General features: G+C 31.9%; 1 protein-coding gene across 3 annotated transcripts in view; it reads right to left on the bottom strand.

Moving 5' to 3' along the window:
• The window catches only part of LOC134681203 (zinc transporter ZIP12-like), a 64,527-nt gene that overhangs the window by 33,516 nt on the left and 8,831 nt on the right, over nucleotides 1-22,180 (bottom strand). For 2 of the 3 annotated variants that reach the window (XM_063540703.1, XM_063540704.1), the window contains exons 2-10: nucleotides 14,817-14,897; nucleotides 12,881-12,943; nucleotides 11,545-11,720; nucleotides 10,708-10,843; nucleotides 10,006-10,061; nucleotides 8,191-8,277; nucleotides 7,482-7,536; nucleotides 6,542-6,694; nucleotides 5,460-5,647 (exon numbers count right to left, since the gene is read on the bottom strand). In XM_063540703.1, the coding sequence (XP_063396773.1) occupies nucleotides 5,460-5,647; nucleotides 6,542-6,694; nucleotides 7,482-7,536; nucleotides 8,191-8,277; nucleotides 10,006-10,061; nucleotides 10,708-10,843; nucleotides 11,545-11,720; nucleotides 12,881-12,917 (888 nt within the window). In that variant the 5' untranslated portion in view covers nucleotides 12,918-12,943; nucleotides 14,817-14,897. Of the gene's footprint in view, nucleotides 1-2,974; nucleotides 4,123-5,459; nucleotides 5,648-6,541; nucleotides 6,695-7,481; nucleotides 7,537-8,190; nucleotides 8,278-10,005; nucleotides 10,062-10,707; nucleotides 10,844-11,544; nucleotides 11,721-12,880; nucleotides 12,944-14,816; nucleotides 14,898-22,180 lie in introns of those variants that run through there. The other variant, XM_063540705.1, reaches the window with a different exon arrangement.

The raw sequence follows: 22,180 nt of genomic DNA, 5'->3' as shown, positions 1-22,180 counted from the left end.
CATATTATACTATCAGCACAGTTGGATATGTGCCGGCTTACGTTAACGTCAAATTTTCATAACGTTTACATTTAATTTTGTCAGTTTTATTGGATTGACTGTTTTTGAATTGAATTTGAGTTCGATATTGTTGTTTGTACGTTTTTCTGTAATATCATGTCAATGTCAACAAAGGGTAACCTGTTCTGTAGGAGGCTTATTAGAAACAGTGAAAGCTCGAGGTTTTCCATTCTTAACTATCCTCAAACTTTGAAGACAAATAACGTCACGTGATACTGCACGAAATATTAGGTTACTCCTGGATTCGATAAATAAAGTCAACTGGTAGTGAGCTTTTTGCAGTATAACACATAATGAAGTATATTGTTTCGATGTGCAATCGACGATCTACATGTACAAGGTATGTTAAAGCAACTGGAATATATATACTCCAATGCAAGTGATGTTGAAGCGTTATAGGTAGGAACAACACAATTGGGAAGCATTTTTTTCTATTAAAAATCAAATCTAAGAAAGGAGGCCCTTAAACGTTTTTCATATTTTTGACTAAAAACAAAATCGTCTTAGAATTAATTCTCAAAAAAATAAAGGAATCCCACTAGGAAAGAAATATTTTCGAATGATAGTGGTGGATTTAATTCAGTTTTGTTAAACCACAAATTGATTTGCAATTATTTCAGTATGCTTTTATTATTTCATCTTTGTTGATTTTACACAAATGACGAAGGATATGTTCCACGACGGGTGCCACATGCGAAGCAGGATCTGCTTACCCTTCCGGAGCACCTGAGATCACCCATAGTTTTTGGTGGGGTTCGTGTTGTTTATTCTTTAGTTTTCTATGTTGTGTCGTGTGTACTATTGTTTTTCTGTTGTTTTTTTTTCATTTGTGGCCTTGGCGTTGTCAGTTTGTTTTAGATTTATGAGTTTGACTGTCCCTTTGGTATCTTTCGTCCCTCTTTTCTTTTCCAGTTTGTACCAACATGAGCGACACCAGACTTCGGGTAATTGTAATTGTCATCGTTAATCAACTCTAATTGATTACAATTTGTCAAGAAATCATTGTAATCATTAATCAGTCAAAAATCTGATTGCATGTAATTTAATTTAATCAATTACTTTTCAAAATGCCCTGTAATCCCGATTACATTTTGATTACAATGAAAAAAAATTGTACCAACATGAGCAACAACAGGCTTGGGGTAATTGTAATTGTAATCGTTAATCAGCTGTAATTGATTACAATTTTTCAAGTAATTATTGTAATCATTAGTCAGTCAAAAATCTGATTACATTTAATTTAATTTAATCAATTACTTTTAAAAAAATGCCCTGTAATCCCGATTACATTTTGATTACATTCTGATTACAATGAAAAAAATCTTGAACTATGTTTATGGTTGACAATAAAGGAACATTTTTGTTATTCTTATTTAATAAACATTTTTAAAGAAGTTAAGATAGTTTGGTTTACTTTATCAAGCATGTTAATTGATTTGTATATTTCAGTCAAAAATAAACTGTTACAATATTAAAAAGACATCATTAGTCTACGAAGGCCTTAGTAAAAGATATTGTACATATATTCAAAATTTAAAGATGTACGTATATATATTTGATAAAAAAAACTGTTATATATATAAGCAATATTATACTTTTCTTTAACCCTGAATTATAATTTTGTGTTAATATTGTGATTATTGTCAACTTTGAATTGACAGGTAGGAAACCAATTAAGTTTGTTTTTATTGCAAATTCCAATTGAGTGTAGGTGTAGGACAATATTTATGATTAAAGATTAATCAGACATGTGAAAATGTTTCTAATTAGCACAAACTAGATTAAAAGTTGGACAAATATCTTGTTTAAAATAAGTTAATGTTTGTATGTACATGGACTGGACATGTAAAATGCATTGACTTATAGTAATTGTAGTTTGTTTACAATTTGTTTAAACAATTCTATTGAACTTTTACATAATTTTTATCTAATAACTTTATTTCATCCATATTTTAACTTCCAAAAATTGCACCTTGAAAAACATATAAAGTATGGAAGAGGTCAGAAGATAACATTAATCTTTAAACAGCCATATTCAATTAAAATCAAAATAATTCAGAGATCAATGATGATAATGTGTTATGGGTGACACAATGTTCATGTATGTCTGAAGTGAACTTTTGTGGTTTATGAAATAAATGAAATTTGAAGTTATCATTTTAAAATATACAAAACAAAAACCTTTCTAAAAAAAAACTAAAGTTATGCTAAACGTTAATTCATTCAAATCATTCAAAATAATTTCTTTTAATTCAATTGTTATCAGAAGTTATCATGATTACTTTGTCAATGTAATCAATAATTTGATCAGACACTTTCAGAAATGATGTAACCATAATTACTTTGTCAATGAAAGCAATAATTTAATCAGACACTTTCAGAAATGATGTAATCATTAATTTAATTTAATCGTACAATTGATAAAGTAATTGTAATTTAATCAAATACTGAAGGTAATCGGACCAATTTCTTAGCAACACAAAGGGTTACAAAAATGGAACAGAATTAGTAATCCACGATGCACTCGATATCACCCGTGATGTTTTGTAGAATTGCTTTGCTCTTTCTTTGGCACTCTTTGTCGTGTGTTAATGTATAGTATTTGCCAAGCAATCAGTTGGACTTCGAATTATAAGTTTCAATATGTTCTGTCCCGCTTTTACATTGTACTAAGCTATTTAGGTTAACATTAACGTACATTAGTATATATGAAAGGATATTGTACATATGGATATAGGAAGATGTAATATGAATGCCAATGAGACAACTCTCCATTGTTGTATATATGGATATAGGAAGATGTGGTATAAGTGCCAATGAGACAACTCTCCATTGTTGTATATTGAATGATTGCTTGCAGATTCTGCCTTCAAATAGGTTTGTTGCATCTAAAAAAAATAGCAAACTAACGGACTTGTATGTAAACAAATTTATTGTAAAAATGAAGATAGACAGTTGAAGAAAATCTGACGTTACCAGAGACAGAGAACAAACAATCTAAAATATTTCAAGACCGTAACACATACATTAGCAGATTAATTTATCTGTTTGTAAGTTGATGAATAATATTTACAAATAAAATCGAGCAAAACATATATGCATACATTTCTAAATAGCTTGGTAAGAACTGTCTTTAATTGTATGATCGGGATTTCTTGACATTATTCTTAAATCTGACTAAAAGCTCATATTACAAGTCGATGAGCAAGGAGACATTTGCAATAAGCATTTTTGTGTCCTCGAATTTAAATAAATCGAATGAATGAATCGAAATTTGATAGCAAAACATTTTTCTATTGGAAAAAATATAATCTTTTCATATAAAAATCATTTAAGCAATTCTGATTAACAAAACAAAACATCAATTTAATACACTTATTGTTTTGAATTAAAGACATTATTGAAAGTTCAATATTAAAATGATTACATATAAACATAACTAAAATTAACTCCAACAGTAAATAAACAAAAACAAACTAAGGTCATACCTTCGTCTTACATGTTTTGTTTATTAACATCTACCATCAATTTGTCAACTCTTTATTACACCTTATCATTAATTGTATTTTTTCAACTAAAGGATTATAACCAAACTTAAGTTGTAAGTCACATAATGGACCTCCGCTGTATAGGAACCTTAGCTTTCAGTTTGAATCGTACCTGATAAAGTTATTTACGAAACGCTCTCTGTATGCATGCGCTGAAGTTGTCATATTTGTAGTTTCGTTAATCCAAAAAGACTGACAGATTAAAATTGTGTTCCTGAAGAAATAAAACACGAACAAAGTGTTGTTTACGAACTACGATAAAAGGGACAGTTAATATAAAATAATAATATTTACAACCAATTTAAATGCATTGAAAAGTTTGCTATGACAATGAACTGTATGGTTTTAAGATCTGAATGTACCAGTTTAAATCATTATCTTAATATCAATGCACATCTATATGCTCTTCAAAAACTGCTATAACAACAAGAATAAATGCCCCAAATATCATTCCAATGTTGTGATAACAAACTGTCTTTATACTTCCACTTCCATGTCTGACAAGCTCTGGTAACTGAAACATAAATGGAATAATATAAGTTTTATAAATGATAAGACACAGAATATGATAAAATAAAATAGTGTGTGTTTACGAATATATTGATATACATTGACGAAACCAAATAAAAAATACATTTTTCTCTAAAAATAGTTTATGCTATTTGCATAAAATATATGAACGTTTGTTTATAAGCAATATCTGTTCTTTATATGTATGAAAACAATAATTTCTCCAGTGTCCTTCGAATGACGAATAGATACAACGGATACAGTATAATCAAGATAGAATATCAAAACATATTCAATTGTGTCTCTTATATATTTAGGAATGAATATATGATGCAAAACATTGGTAGTATTTCCCGAATACAGTATACAATATTGAAAGATGAATTGCATTTCTTCTGTTGATAAGATCCAAATTTAACAACAAAACTACGTGTGCAAAGTGGAATGTTATTTTTGTTTAAATATCGTGTACGTATAATCTACGTTATTGGTATTTTGTTACAAGCTTTGTCATGCTGTAATGAAAATAAAGATTTAACTATAAATGGAGAGATGTAGACGTTGAAATATAATTGAAGATTGACATTTAATTATTTAGTTCGATTGTTTGGGTTAAATACACCACGGTCGGACAGTTTATTAAAATACATTATATAAAACAATTTCATCGAATATATCAAGATTATAATTGTTTACGCTAAAACGCACGTTTCGTAGAAAAGACTCAGTAGTTACGATTGGATAAAAAAAAGGACAGACAAAATATAGAACAAAGTTGAAGAGCATTGAAAACAAAAAATGCCGAAATTGACGAAGTTGATAGACTAGAGGAAAACAAAACTAATAATATTTGCACTGTATATAAAATATTAAAGATATGGAATTGGGAAGCAAACTCAATGTTTCAATCTGCAAGTCGTTTATGCAAAAACATTAAGAAACACTCAAGGCAAATATTGGCGATAGAACTTATTTGATGAACTGACGTCAATTACTGTTCTTAATTCACGTCTCTTCTGTCTGGTAGGCTCCGAAAAATTGATATTCAAGTTGACTGAATACATTGAGGTAGTCAAGTATAAATGTCAGATGCAAATTAAGGCTGAATTATCTATCAGTAATCTGAGGTGGTGTATTTGTCACCAATTTTTTCTGAGGAAAATTTAAAACGGAAAGTCCTTAATTCAATGACAAGATTAAAAGCTCAAACACATAAAACGGATGAATAATACCTGTCATATCCTTGACTTAGTACAAGCATTTCTTAAGTCGGAAATGAGTGGATTTTATCTGGTTTTATAGCTAGACAAACATCTCACTTGTAATATATATATTTCTTACCATGTCTACTAACGATATATATAAAAAGTTCCCAGCTGTAAAAGCAAAAATCCACTTTACGGCTGTTTCGTCTGTTGCTACTTGTACACCGACAAAAAATCCAATAAATGCTGACAATGACGCAAACAAATTCGCTAATACTGCCTTGCAAAATGACATTCCACTGTTAAGCAATATAGCAAAATCACCTTCAAAGAAAAATGCAAGTCTTTCATAAATAAATGTAGCTAGCTTTGAATAACCTTAAATTGGATCTCTTTAAGACATTTATTAAAATAACTCCAAACTCCGAATTATATGACTAGTTGTATGGATTTGTTGACATATTATAGGTACTGACAATGCGGGGAAATTTATTTGATGACAACCATTCAGTATCCTGTAGGTGTTTACTTTTATGTCTTTTGGTCTTTCTTGGAGAATGGTCTCATTTGCAAAAATTCAATACCATCTTATTTTTATGTCAAAAATTTGTTATGAACTTTCTTTTTTATAATGACACACATTTCTCGACAAAATATTAGCGCGTGTATTGGTTTATTTATATTTTCTATTTTTGAAAGGACGGAGAAAACAGTTGTCTTCTAAAATATCTTGTTTATGAAAATCGCCAGTTTTTAAATCACGGGATTTCAACAAGTGGATGCAAAATTTAGAATAAATTTTTCAATAACACATTATATAATCTCAGGTAATTTACAGGCGCAAGGAATCTTCTCGTCAAAAAAAAGTATAAATGCCGCAGATATACCAAAACAGTTTTATTTTTTTCGTAATACAAGAATAAATATGTTTTTTTTTAGTGATCCTGCTTCTACCTACAGCCATTTTGATAAGAGTATGGCCATTGAACTTTAAAAGCAGGATATTTGTTTCACATAACTTCATGGAAAAAATCATTGTAAAGCAGATAACAAATTTTGAATATCCCCATACCTTATTTTGTTTAATTTTGAGAGAAGATTATTAAAAAACTAGAAACAAATGTCTGGTTTAGACACAAAACCATAATGCCCCCTCTGTTTAATGTTTTCTCTGTAACGGATTTATCTAAAGAAACTAGGATATCAATAATGTCTTACCTAATTCTTGTGGCAACTCATGACAAAATATTGCGATGGTAAGTGAAATTCCCTCTCCTATACTACTGGAAAAGGCTGCTCCTAAAGCAAGACCATCAGTAACGTTGTGTATTGCATCTCCAATTATAATCATAAGTGCTAAAGATGTATTACCTACGAATTCAAGCAAAATGTAGAATATAAATATTCTTGGTGTTAAAAAACATTCGTCACGTTTGAATGAGGAACATTATCATCCCCAAAAAAAACAAATAACGTACGAAGTGAAGATCACCGAGGACAAAAATTCATTAAAGGTTTGACCAATACTGCTAAGCTAATCTATTCCGGATATAGAAAACCTAAGTATGTCAAAAATTCAAAAGTTTTGTAAACAGTTAATATATAAATTTCTCTACCCCATACAATATATGATTATCTATGTTGCCCATTTCATTTTTATTGAAACACAGTTCGACTTAGTCGTTCAATCTTCATTAAAGTTTTGAATGAGGAATACTAGTGTAACGGGTACAGAATTTAAATGATTGTGTTCTTTTTAAGACTTAGATTCAAAGTACTTTACCAGATGTCTATAAGAATATGTTTGGAATTGATAAGCATCCACATTTGATTCATAGCTCCATGAACGTGGTTAGGTAAATCTAGTTCTTTGAATTTAACGTGAAGAACACTAACTGTATAAAGTAATTCAACATTTTTAACAATCTTAATAAAATTAAATCTCCGCACTTGTTCCTCGTTTTTATATGTCGATCCCACGCGCAACATATAAACAACGAGGAACAAGTGCGGGGATTTTATTTCAATTAGATTGCCTTTTTAAACAAAATTAACCATTTTCAAATTTGATGCGTCCGTAGCGTCTATTATTTTGAATTCTCTATAAAATATTCTGAATTTCAAAAACCTTGAGGCAGAAAAATGTTAACAAGCTTACCTGATTCTTTTTGTGAATTTGTAGATTTCATACTTTTTGAGTCGCTCGAACTAATCTAAATGAAGAATAGGAATAATTTGAAACATACGTTTTAATAAATATTTCTCATATTGAGACATCCATTATCAAGTAAGAACTTAAATCACTGTTGTTTCGTTTTGTGAATATGTAGGTTTTATACTTTGCGAGAAGACAGGGGTAGTTTGATAAATATTTTTAAATAGATATTTAACGTATTGGGACAGGTTTTATCAAATGAAAACTTGAACCATTTTTGCAATTCAGCAGAAGGTTCATGTATCAAGAAGACAATTAAACATGTAAAAAACGATAAAGGCAGGCATACGAACCGATAAAAATAGATAGATACTACGACCAGACAAGTAAATGACCAACAGAAATGCACCAAAAAATTGGGGCAACACTAGTTTAGTTTCATTTTTTTACGGACGTAATCACGAGTTGGTTGACCACTATGAACAATCTGTTTCACAGATGACAAAGAATGTGTTCCAAATATCGTGACTTAAATCTGATCCTCTTTTCAAGGAATATGACCAACCGAATAAAACTTATCAGTGTTCAACAGTCATAATTCAATTAAGAATGACAAACCCGGAAAAAAAACCCCGGTACAACGTAACACTTAACTACAACAAAAGCAAATAAATGTGTATAACAACAATTTAACAAACACAATTTTAATTACCTCCTCCATTTTATGGAAATCTCCATTTGGTTTGTTAACTGTCATTACTACAGGTTCTGGTGTTGGGTCAGGGTCTGCTACAATACCCTATAGAAGAAATGATGAAAAAGTAAACCATTTCAACTATTATATCATTTAAAATATCAAAATGCAAATATAAACTTGGTGATTAGTTTCGAGTATTTGAAAATTACACAAACATATTTTCGTCGAATAAGTTTAGACAGTTTGTTTCTTTCGTTTCGACAGTTTAAAGATGTTAAATTCAATCTTGTATTACTAACAGTTAAGAATTTAAGTGACGAAAATTTGTTTTTAATGAACCCACATAAGTAAATAAACAGTAAAATAAAATATCATTGTTTTACAAATCATCAAAAGCATGATAATTTGCAGTATAATCCAATATCATTTTACTTCTGGAAGAACAATATATATATTAAACAAATGTTATACCCTAGTCTTAATCACAAATTTCAAGAAATTTCAAGAAATTTCTTGATTTGTCAATAGATCTAGAGCTTTTATACTTGTATTCTTCTTTAGCTCATTTTAAAGGGGCGCTAGCTGTCAAATTCATGTTCGCCTATTTTATTCAAATTTTCACATTTAATTCATATGATACATAAATGCATATCCAAATTACAATAAGTCTAAAATTAACAGATAAAGCATTTTCTCGAAAATAAATATCAGAATTTCGTTCTAGTGAACTACAGAGACGACCTCCATATACTCCCGACAGTCACATGACCTGATATATCATAACATAGATATAGATAGACCAAGACCTCGTGCCATTGGATTTTTATAAGTCTGTTTAATTTCAGGTTATAGGTTATAAAATAAGTTAATCAACGTTTTACATGTATAAGAATTGTTTTATGTACCTTGCTTTTGGGTTAAATCGAAGGTGGTCACATCAATACGGATTGAATGAAATCGAATTATTCACTTGCAAGAGAATAATTCAACAGCGATATCTCTTTGCTTATTTTGACTAACTGACCCAAATTGACTGCAAATTACGAATTATTAATAAAAGAGGGACGAAAGATACCAAAGGGACAGTCAAACTCATAAATCTAAAACAAACTGACAACGCCATGGCTAAAAAAGAAAAAGACAAACAGAAAAACAAAAGTACACACGACACAACTTAGAAAACTAAAGAATAAACAACACGAATAAATTTTTTAATAAAGTACTTCACTTTTATTAATGATTGAACCAAATGAACTCATAATTTAATGTTCACACCTTGTAGCTAGTGGCCCTTTAATAAGAATCAAACCATTAATGATTTGGCATTAGATATCACAACTTAGATTTATATCTAATGTAATTAATTCTTCGTTCTGTCGTAACGTATGCACATTTTACAAATGTTTAATACCGGCAGTTATCAGAATGTACCAAAACTAGAGCGAAAAGGGCCGTCATGAACATATAGCTCCAGGGTGAAAACGTAATTGCATTTTTGAAATAAAAAACGTTTTTTTTATATCTCTATTTCTTAACTTAGGATTTTCAAATACAAAAATGTGATATTTTTTGCATGAGTCGATATATATGTTCTTTATCTTTAATTGAATACGACGATTCCCAACGCGAAAGGTAAAAATGCAGAGGTCGAAAATGAAAATAACACGCTATAAATGTCGAGCATTTTTTATGGATTGAACTTCAGCTGTAACGCTGAAACCCGAACATACGAAAGCCTTGCATGTAAAAATACAATTCAACAAAGTCATGTTATAAATAAACGTACTTTTGTTTTACAGTTCTCGTGTCAAAAATAAATTCATGTATTACCTTTTTCCTTTTTATAATAGACATAGCTGTTTCAAGAAGGTAAAATGAATACGTTCCTGAAAGAAAAACCACAGAACTACTTTGGAATAAAATGTGCTTACGTTTGAATGCATTTTTCCAATATTCAACATATACAATAAATTTTAAAGATTAGTGTTGTAGGTTTTCTCATTTTTTCATACATACATACACTTGCGTAATGTGTGTTGTGCTCAGCTCGATTGTCAGTATTTCATATTTATAAAATAGTCTGCTTCTCAAGATACGACAGAAGATATTTTACTTCATTCGTAGATTGTAAATTTTGAAATTATTGCGAGTTTTTTTTCAATAATGCGAATAATTTTACTTGGTTAGTACCGCAATGAATAATAACAACGCGTATGCTAATATATGATTCATATTACTGTATTCAGATATTTTTGTTCATTCTTCAAGAATCGCAATTATAAATGCACGTATAATTTCGGAATTTATGTTAATCAACAAATTGTACATGATTATGCTACAAACACAATATATTACATTTGCTTACCAGTCCGAGGATTATCTTTTTATGAAACATTGATTGAATTTTACAACTTCTTTTGAGTCGTCTCGTTGTCTTACTAGTACATCATTTTTTAAATGCAATTGACTTTACTCGTTTTTATTTTGCGTGCGCAGAGAGATTTGTAATATCCATTTTAAATTATAACTTACCCAACAAGATCACCATACAGTACCATATATAGTCCTCCACATGGTACTCCTTATGGTGGTTCTCCTCATGGTGGATTTCTGTTTCGTTGTGTCCGTGCTCGTGCTCGTGAGCACCGTGGCTATGCATTCCTAAAGCCTACAATTCCAATCATTGTAATTGATGGTCATAACTTGGGTATAAACATAATGATATCTGAAGTTTTCTAAAATGGTAATTGAAATCGATTTTCAGGAGAGGCGTGCTTTTGATTATTAAGGATGTATATCTATGCAACACCGGATGTGAACGTAAAACAAATTCCTCATGTAAACCAAGTGCCTCGATATCCATACTTCAAAAACCCTTGGGCCATGTCCGGAACTTTCGTGTTGAATACCAAAACTTTGTTGCCCTCCTTTTCAAATTGCAAATTGAAGTGGAAACAATGCGAACAATATCTAATTGGACTTTTTGTATTTGAATATTTCTATCTTATATCTCAGCGATTTCAAATTTCGAATATTCCTCACATCCTGAATTAGTATATATAATAAATGCTATCCCTTAAACGTCTACAAAACAATCATAATTGCCGACAGTTTTCCTCATATACTTCTTTGTGTCAAATGTCTAATGTAAATTAAAATTAAAACGAGGCACTGGGAATTTTTTCGTAATGTAAAGTTATTGTCTTGCCCCAATAAGAGTTTAGTTTTAGACTGGTACCAGGTCGTTCTAAAAACTCTTATTATATGTATATTCCGAAGGGATATTGGATATTTTACGGAGGGAACCAAACTTAGTTTGAAAACAATCAACTGCTTTAATTAGTTAATTTTGCAAATTAACTGACATACCTCAGGAATCAAATGTACTACTGCTCCCGTAAATAATGTCCCTACAGCCAACCCCATAAAAACAGACAAAAACACGTGGTATGCATTTGAGAAACGTTTTGCGCATGGCAGAATCACTGCTCCACCAATAGAACATACGCAACATATTGCATTAGCTAAGATACCATAACCATATACTGAAAGAAACATGTGATGTACTAAAAACATGGTGTAAAAATTGAGCGAAATGGTTTGATAATGAGAATAGTGCATGAAGGTTTAAAAAAATAGTTTTGCTAATTGAACAAAACATAAATGTGCAACAATACTATGTACATTCAAGGACAAAATAATACATGTACATAAAATATCATCTTTAAATTTCCACATTTTTTTTTTTTTTCGTCGCAATTTAATATTATGGCAGGTTTTGGCAACAGAACTAAAAACATTTTATATATCAATATAGAATAAAACGAGGTGTTATGATTGCATTAACGGTACCTAATTTTGTCAGTAAAACGTAATTTATAAACAACAGTCGAACAAGCGGGAGGTTTATCTAGTCTAAGATATAAAACCATGCTAGGTTCACCAATTTCTTCGAAAAATCCTGTACCCAGTCAGGCATATAGCTGTTGTTTTTCACTTGTTTGGTCCATTGATACCCCTTGAAATATGTCAGTTAAACTTATTTCCCCTTTTTTATTTTCCTTGAAGTTCGGTATTGTTGTTATACTTCTTTATATACTAGTAGAAAGTTTTGTTACTAGAAATAAATTGCAATACATTCAATGAAAAACAGATGACCAGTGCATCTCCATAGTCCGTATTTACTTACATTTATATATAAACATTAAAATGTAAAACTCTTTAACGGCATGTTTTCTTGGGAAAATATTTTTGTGTTTTCTGTTTGTTCGAGACTGATGGTAATTATATCCCCCTCAGTGGCGGATCCAGAGGGGGCTCCCAGGGGTAGACCCCCCTTTTTTGGCCGATCAATGCATTAAAATGGGAACATATAGTTGGAACCCCCCCTTTATCCTGGGTTGGGACCCCCTCCCCTTTTTAAAATGGCTGGATCCGCCCCTGCCCCCTACTATTACCACATTTCAAACTTATTTTGATGTTGAAGCAAAATAAATTGTTTGATCACGTGGGGCGTCAATTATATAACAAACAAACAAAATTGAGTTAACTAACTGCCAGGATTAAAACGAATACCTGAAACAAATTACTTATAGTTAATAAATTATAACTGTATTACAACAAATATTGTAATTTAGTCGAGCAAAAATAATTCCGTCAGACATAGTTGATTCCAGACGGCTTTTTGATCAATATTAAAACTTACTTTCAGCTAATGTAGGCTTATGATCATGGACCAGCATTTTTTTTTATCAAACTTTGTTGTACTCTAAAAATAGAAAGGTACATAATCACTAGATTCACAACTAGATATTGTATTCTTGTACATACAATATGTCATTGAGTAGCTAAAAGGGTGCTGCATGTAGAACAGGAAATAAACCTTCATGAATATCTGATAAAAAATAATGTGCGTAGTTTAATCTAAAACGACAGGCTTTACATGGGTACAGGATATGCTTAATCTTCCAGCCTAATATCATCACCGTTTTTTATATAGGGTTCGTGTTGCTTCGTCTAAATTTGAAAATGGCCTCAACGTACATTACTTTTGTGATATTTTCTTTTTACATATTATGTCTTTAATCTAATATTACCAAAATAATTTCTGCTTCAGAGAATAACATATATACATGAATAAGTTTATGAAAATTCAAATACTAGTATCAAAAATGGTGAATTGATAAGAAAACGTGTGGAACTCTATGTGGGGTTTATGTGTTTTGTCTTTTAGCTTTAGACCTATTTTGACATGTTTACCTATTATAATGTATGTTTGTTTTGTTCATACATTGTTGTCAATTTTATGAAATTTTATACGACTGTCATACAAGTGATAGGTTTACCTAGTTATAAAACCAGATTTAATCCACCATTTTCTATAAAAGAAATGCCCGTTCCAAGTTAGCAATTTGACAGTTGTTATTCATTTGCTTGATGTGTTTTAGCTTTTAACTTTGCCATTTGATTAGCGACTCTCCGGTTTGAATTTACCTCGGAGCTCGGTATTTTTATTATTCTACTTTTTTGTGTTATTGTTCGAAATTAAAAATCTGTGTTTTCTGGTTAAATAACGTACAATTTCTTTCCATATTTGTATCATGGTTGAGGTTAAATGCTTACGAGGTATGTTATTATTTTGATGTATAAACTCTTCTACTAGTTATATTTTTATATTATATCGACATACAAGTGTGCGAGCATTTACTTAAAAGTACAACCTCAATTTTCTACACAAGAAAATGCCCATACCAAGTCAGGAAGGTGATACTTGTTATCCGTACGTTTAATGTGTCTGAGTTTTTGATTTTACCATTTGATTTGGAACTTTCCGGTTTGAATTGTTCTCGGAGTTCGGTATATTCATGATTTTTAATTACTTTTTCTGTGTGTGATAGTGCAAAAGTTAAAATATGTGTTTTCTGGTTTAATGACATAACATTTCTGTCCATGTTCGTTCCATTGTTGCGGCTAATTGCTTATGAGTTATGTTATTATTTTGATGTAAAAACCCTTCTACTAGTTATATTTTGATATGTTATCGACATATAAGTGTGCAAGAATTTACATAGAAGTACTACCTCAATTTCTACACAAGAAAATGCCCTTGCCAAGTCAGGAATATGATAGTTGTTATCCGTTCGTTTGATGTGTTTAAGCTTTTGACTTTGTCATTTGTTTGGCGACTGTCCGGTTTGAATAACCTCGGAGCTCACTCAGCTCAGTACTTTTATGAGTTTTCTTTTTGTGTGTGATTGTTCGATACTGTGAATTCATTTATTTTCGTTGGTACCAATTTTCGTGGATTTAGAAAATCTTGCATATTCGTGGATATTTAATTTCGTGGTTTTGCTGAAGTCTGCATTCAAACCTATAGAAAAATTACCATTCGTTCAATATTGAATTTCGTGGTTAGACTGTGCCCACGAAATCCACGAAAATTAGTATCCAACGAAATATAATGAATCCACAGTATTTTAAACTGTGTTTTCTTGTTTATTGACATAACATTTCTGTCCATGTTTGTTCCATAGTTGAGGTTAATTGCGTAAGAGGTATGTTGTTATTGTGATGTATACATTATTTTAACAATTCATCTACATACAAGTGTGCCAGCATTTACATAGAAGTACAAGTCTTACCAATCAAACGTCCTCTGATAATCCGAACACTTCATGCAGCATAAAATTATATTCACATTAAACATCACCAATCGAAGCCATCTGAAATTAATAAGTAATAATACTAAACAAACTATGTATGATTAATTTGATTTATGTTTTGATATATACTGTACAAGGTTAAGAATGTGACAGGTGATGAAGGTAAAATGTTAGAAGATCAAAATATGAAAGGGCAAAAGTTAAATGAAGATGAATTTAACTTGTAAGGTCATCAATTATAAAACGAACAGGTAACAAATTAAAATTACAAGAAACACTCGTCTAGTGTATTTAGAAGCTTTCATTTGATGGTTATAGGGGTGGGGAGGGTATGATGAAATTTGAAAACAAGGAATGACACGAGTTTCAAGGACAGAATGAGCAACTTTGCCCAAAAAGAAAGGCAGAATGACAATTTATGTAAAACAGTCAGGATAAACAAATAAAATAAAAGCAGGATGATAATTTATGTGAAAAAAGGCAGATTGCACTAACAAGTAAGGCAGGACCGAAAAAGAGTTCAAAAATAAAAATGCAGCACATAGATAAAATTAAAATCAAGCTAGGCCAATTTTTTCATCCTAGCCAACCCCCACCTTCCCCCGAACCTACCCCTCTCTAAAAATCAAATGAAAATCCGTTACATTAAAGTCAGGTACCTTTATTTCACAAGGTTAAGAATGTGACAGGTTATGTAGGTATAATGTTAGAAGATCAAAATATGAAAGGGTAAAAGTTAAATGCAGATGAATTTAACTTATAAGATCATCAATTACAAAACGAACAGGTAACAAATTAGAATTACAAGAAACACTCGTCTAGTGTATTTAGAATCTTTCATTTGATGGTTATAGGGTTGGGGAGGGTATGATGAAATTTGAAAACAAGGATTGACAGGAGTTTCAAGTAAAAAAGAACAGGATGGGCAACTTCGCAGTACAGATTTTATTCGAGAACTTTCAAAGCATTATACATTTCAAAAACCAGAAATGTGTATCGTTTTGAAGTCCGTATGACCTTTTTACAGTTAATAGTATCACTGACAAGAAGGTCGGGCGTTGACTTAACAAAATGGTTCTTTATATAGCAAAACAAGTTATTTTAAAAGCTATAACTTTTGACAAATGTCAGGTTTTGTAAGCGACCTTGATGATGCTTAACGCTACAACTTTACTGTACTAGTATATGTAATAATGAAGTAAGAACTTAAAAGACAAAAGAACACGGGGCGTAAAAGTTATACGTCCGACGTGAGTTTCTTTTCACAAGACTCGTCAATGGCGCTCGAATCAAACAAACAAAACCAATTCCAAAATTAAACAGCATCAACAAATTAAAAACATACAAAATGCTGTGCCAAAGTCTAGATTAATTAAAAGTGGAGAAACCTTAACTTAGAAAAGCTATAACGCCTAATGAACGGTAAGTGTATAGAAAAGGATGATACCGCTGTCATCAACACTAGAACACTTCAAATGTTTGGCTGGTGATGCCGTCGGGTACGTAAACGAAACGTTGATCGGTATTGGTATCAATTCAACTCATCAAAGATTTCAGTTTCAATAAGTGAAAAAGTGTAAAACCCACAAGAAACGGAAATTTCTGTTAAATTTCCTACTTAGTACAGTATTTTTTTAAATATAATATTCATTAAGAAAAACAGATGGATCGGTATAAAAAGTTTCTACACTTTTTGTACAATGAAAAATGAAAGTCACCTAGTTATGACAAGACAAGCGTGAAATCACTATGGTAAAGAGATGTGTTCGATTTTCTTTGTAAGGGATGCATTAATGACAGGCATCGTTTGGTCGGAATGTGTGCCTTAATTACTGTGGTAGACATGTTTAAATGAAATGGGCACATAACTTTATACATTATTATACAATTTCAATACGCCTAATCGCCATTTAGTCCAATACGGGGGTGGGGTTGGGGGTATATGCCGTACGGTGACCATATTTGCTATTTTTTTTGTAATTGGGGGGGGGGGAGGGGGGGTTGGCGTTGTCAAGAGTTGTCTCACTGGTAATCACATCACATCTTTTTTATATACTTGGACAACTCCTATATGGGTCAAGTGTTTAAAAATCAAAGGTCATTAGTAACGAGCTGAGGAAGGAAAAGTTTAGCAACGAACATTGATAGAATATAATCCATTGAAACACAATATATGATAAAAAACGTGTTGTTTGAAGTTTTAATGATAGTTTATACAGGCTTCTTTTATGCATTTAAGACATATTGCTGAAACAGGGCCCCTGGATAACTTCAACCGGATGATAAAGTTGTCACCGTTCAGAACTTATCCGGATTGTTTGTTTTTTTGGTGTTTTAATGTAACTTTTAAGCTCCGCGTTTGGTCTGTTTCGTGGCGGCCAGATTTTATTTGTGGAGAAAGCCAGAGTGCCAGGGGAAATCCACCGACCTTCAAGCGGGGTTCGAATTCACGACCTCAGTGTCGACGGACTAGTGATAACAGTAGTAACAAGTCTACTTAGACCGCTCGACCACCGAGACTCCTTCTGCGGATTGGATTAGATAGCGATCAGGTGTACTATAAATAACAGGAACAGTTTAGTTCTACCTTTATATTTGATTTAAAAATAAAAAGGTTTTGTATGGTTGCTAAAGAGGCAATTATCCACCAACATTCAAATAAAGTTCATGTAAGAAACTATAACCGTACGACCCATATTATATAGTCGTACATTACTTCGCGGGACAATAATACATGTCTTGTTTTAACCCGGCAATGGATAGCCAGTTTAATAAATAGAAAAAAAAATAGGATCAGTGTGCATCAATCTGCAGACTTCGCTTCCTCCATCTGCTGACTTCGGGTGACTTCGCTTCCTCCATCTGCAGACTTCGGGTGATTCCGTTTCATCCATCTATCGTTAAATTGAGATACGGAATTGGCCTAGTTGTGACGAATGCATTATGCATGTCATTGTTGTTTTCGAATATAACATTTGTTTTTGTCACAGACGTAATTTTATGTCATCTCATTATATAATCTGAAAGAATTTAGTGATGTCGGAAGTCGTAAAGGATTTGCCTGTTTTTGTCAAATTAACATATTGCGAGGTGAATGTCGAAAGGTTATATATATTATGTTACAAAAACTTATTAGCTGCTTAAGATGGATCTTTTCATAAAGGTAATGAGTTAAAACAATTATAGCATAATTGTATGTGATAAAATGGATACGAGAACCGAATTGTAAAAACAATAGTTTTGTTTTCAATAAGAATCGGTCTTTGACAAACAGAAATGACAACAAACGAAATATGACAAACGCACTTGTGTATTTAAAAAAAAAAGAAGATTGATGGTTGTTTGTTTGACGTGTCTACAAAAACGTCATTATTTTGTGATACAGTTATCCTGGCACTACCAGTATTATTGTTTCTATCTTGAAAGTTTTAGTAGTTAACGCTCCATAATTGTTATAGAATTTATAGAAATTGAGGTATGAATGCCAATGAGACAGCTCTCCAACAAATGCAAGTCACAATGTGTAAAAACTAAACAATTGCGGCCTTCAACACGGGGCCTCTGCTTGCACCAACAGCAATATATAAATGGCCCCGAAATGACTGGTATGAATTAATTCAAACAGGAAACCCGACGTCTAATGTATTATATAAAAACGAGAAGCGAGAAACACTTCAGAAACACATGGACAAAGGACAACCACTGGCACAGGTTTGGCAGTATGAAATATAAATAAAATTGAAAATGGAAATGGGGAATATGTCAAAGAGACAACAACCCGACCATAGATCCGACAACAGCCGAAAGCCACAAATTGGTCTTCAACGCAGCGAAAAAAATCTCGAAACCGGAGGTGGGCCACAGCTGGCACCTGAATAAAATTGAGCTTACATTGAAAAACATAAAAGACTAACAAAGACCAGATCCTCCTAACTTGGGACAAGCGCAAAAATGCGGCGGGTTAAACCTGCTATGTGAGATCTCAACCTTCCCCTATACTTCTAGCCAATGTAGAATAAAGAAACACATAGCAATACGCACAGTATGAAAGTTTGTATATCATCGATTAAATAAAGCCCCGTATTTATATGGTTTCCGGGTACTAATAGTACATTATATTTTTTTTTTTTATTTATCTAAGCTCTGTATTTATAAATTGTTATCCTGTTACTATTAGTACATAATAATTATATTTTCTTTTTCTTAAAAGTTTTATTAAAAGCTCGGTATTAATTATATGTCGCGTTACATAATGTAGGCCATGAGTATGATAAAACATGTAATATAGGCTGGCCTAAGGCTAATTATGACCAATGCTTTTAACATGCAAAGTACCTCGATTTTGATACTAAAGTCATGTAAGTATTTATTAATGTTACCTGTGTTTAGGATCATAAAAACACATAGTATAGATGACCAATACATTTACATTCTGGACAAGAACATGATTATATGATATAAATATCAACAATGCTTTGTACTCATAATATTGACGACCCCATGTAGTCGAACTTTAAACTTGCTAATTCACGCGATAACAGTCAAAATAGAGATATAGTATTTCGTTATTTGACATTTTTTTATTGCAGTTGAGCCAGAGACAACAATGTCTCTGGTTGAGCATATTTCTTCAAGTTTCTACTCCTTATTACTCGATAGTGAAGAAGAAACGAATGATCTTTTTTAAAACTTTTGGTTTACCAGGAGCATGTCTATGGATATAATGTTCCCAGATTTAAACTGTTCGGGATGAAACTTTTAATCTCCTAACAAGCTTTCTTTCTACTTCCTGTTCGATTGAAAAGAAGAGAAAGATCTGATTACGCTACAGTCAATACATGAGGGAACATAGAAGGCGTACACACCCCTCTGATTGGACTTTTTTTTGGTAAAATGATTAATCAGAATAGACTTTGAGAACTCACAAATTTTTACTTATAATGATAGTTTTTGCTGGTATTTACTGATTGTGTCAAAGTCATTAAATTCGCTACGGTGGAGTTAACCAGTTCGCCTTAAAAAGTTAAACGGCACTCAGCCATTTTGAAATTCAAATTACCGTAACACATTGATAAGGCTAAGGATGACAATCATGACACCTTCATAGCGACACAGAATTAAACAAAAACGTATTGACTTCAATTCACAATTCCACTAAATAGAAAGAAAAACTCTATTACACACTCATGAAAAATGTTCCTCACCAATATTATTCACCTACTAAAACATGTTTAACCCTATAAGCCCCAGCCTATTTCAAAATAACATAGCTGAATAATGATCCCCAGTCAGTATAAGCTCTAGAGTCTAAGATGCGAACCATTTGATTTGAGGATGCAGTCTGAGATATTTGAGAGGGAACAAAATCTGACAATGATTTTTGCCTTAAATTAAAATTCTTGCCGTATCTAGATTGAAAACAATAATCTTGTCCACTTTTTGCTATTAGAAACGAAAATTTCCAACAGAATTATGTAGCATTAAATGAACATGATGATTAAAATACGGGCGTATTTTTTTTATGGAGGGGCAGGGGTTTGCATGTCTGACCGGAATGTGACTGTCTGTTTCATATGCCGAATTGATATATTTAATACAGTTTATTATACTTTTGCAAGACAAGACTGCAACCTCTGCAACCTGCATGCTGGGTGTGGCTTTTATGTCTCCATTTGTCGACTGTCATTTATAAATTTGTTGTTTCATTCGTATAGGCCTTTGGTTGATTTGGAACCCCTCACTTTCATTATTTTTGTTCGGTGAAACATATCAACCAAACATTTGGATAACAGTTGCTTGTTTGTCTTTATTAAATCGTGTCGGTCGTATTCTAAATATCATCTAAAAGCCCGACGTAGATATTGTTTACCAACAAGAAATCTGTGAGATTATTCTAACTTAACATGCAACAAACGAAAATTTTCCATGTCTATTTTTTACTGACAAGTCCCACATCAAATATATAAGTACATGTCTTTGGATCCATACTATCATTATATGATAGACAATTGATAGGGAGAATACAGCATAAAAAAGTCCAACCCTTACACTTTACAGCAACAATAAAATATACAAGCCACACGTAAGTGACCGCCGGTAGAAGAAGTGTATTTTACATTTATTTAAGGTTTTTTAGCCCCAAAAAGATCCAAAAAGATTTTTCGACTCGCTCCACTCGGCGAGTTTTTAATATTTCGCCCCTCCTTTAAAAAATCCTGGATCCGCCCCTGTGTAGTTGATTACGCTACAGTCAATAGTTCAGGGATAGGGAACAACTGAATTGCTTAAATGTAGATTATTCAATTTTCAGTGGCAAATATTTCATGGTTACACAAGGATGTTAACATGGATTTAACAGAACCAGGCTATGATTTAACACTAGTAATGTTCGGGCCCTTTGTAGCTTACTGTTTGCTGTGAGCCAATGTTCAATGTTAAAGACCGTACTTTAATCTATAATTGTTTTTCTTTAACAAATTCTGACTTGGATGGAAAGTTGTCAAATTGGCTTATACCACATATATTTTATTAATAGACGTTTATGAAGAAACGGGTAACTTTGACGAACTTAAAGAAGACTGCAAATCGTTAGTTCAACGTTCAAGCCAGGGAGACTCCTTTGGTTAAGTATATGACATAAATATGATCGGTTCCATAATGAATAGAAACTACAGTTAATAAACTTATTCTAAACAATCGTATAATTTCTGGAGGAAACAGCCCTTGCATGGTCGGTATCTGAATAATCAGATGGAGTCATATTTGTATACCCCATCTGACCAATCAAAGCGGCGGATGTTCATGTAATTGATAGAAAAATATTGGCCGTAACCTTCGCACAACTAATGACACGTAAGTGTACTGTACCAAGTCAGGATATTGACAGTTCTTGTCCATTCGTTATTTATGTGTTTTGTCATTTGATTTTCCATGTGATTATGGTCTTTCCGATTAGATTTTCCTCTGAGTTTAGTATTTTTGTGATTTTACTTTTTAAACTGCTCACCAATGTTGCTTGAACAATCGCCCTGGCCATGCATTAAATATTTGCCACTGGACGTTAAGCAACCAAGCAACAATCAATCAATTACATGAACTCAAAAATAATGTTTAAAAAAAGAATGTTAATCGCATTGGTACAAATACATAGTTTACTCAATAGTTGAACCATATAAATAATGTCCGATGCCATTATAGAATAATCTAGCTCCAAATCTTTTCAAAAGTACACGACGTCACGAGAGTTTCAATAGAGATAAGAAGGTCTATGATTCTGTAATATTTTGAATTAGAGAAGTAATTTCATGTCATTTAATTACGCAACATAACAATTGAGTGGTGTC

Source organism: Mytilus trossulus, chromosome 8, assembly GCF_036588685.1.
Source record: "Mytilus trossulus isolate FHL-02 chromosome 8, PNRI_Mtr1.1.1.hap1, whole genome shotgun sequence".
Classification (NCBI taxonomy): Eukaryota; Metazoa; Mollusca; class Bivalvia; order Mytilida; family Mytilidae; genus Mytilus; species Mytilus trossulus.
This window is presented reverse-complemented; position numbering and strand designations above follow the sequence as displayed.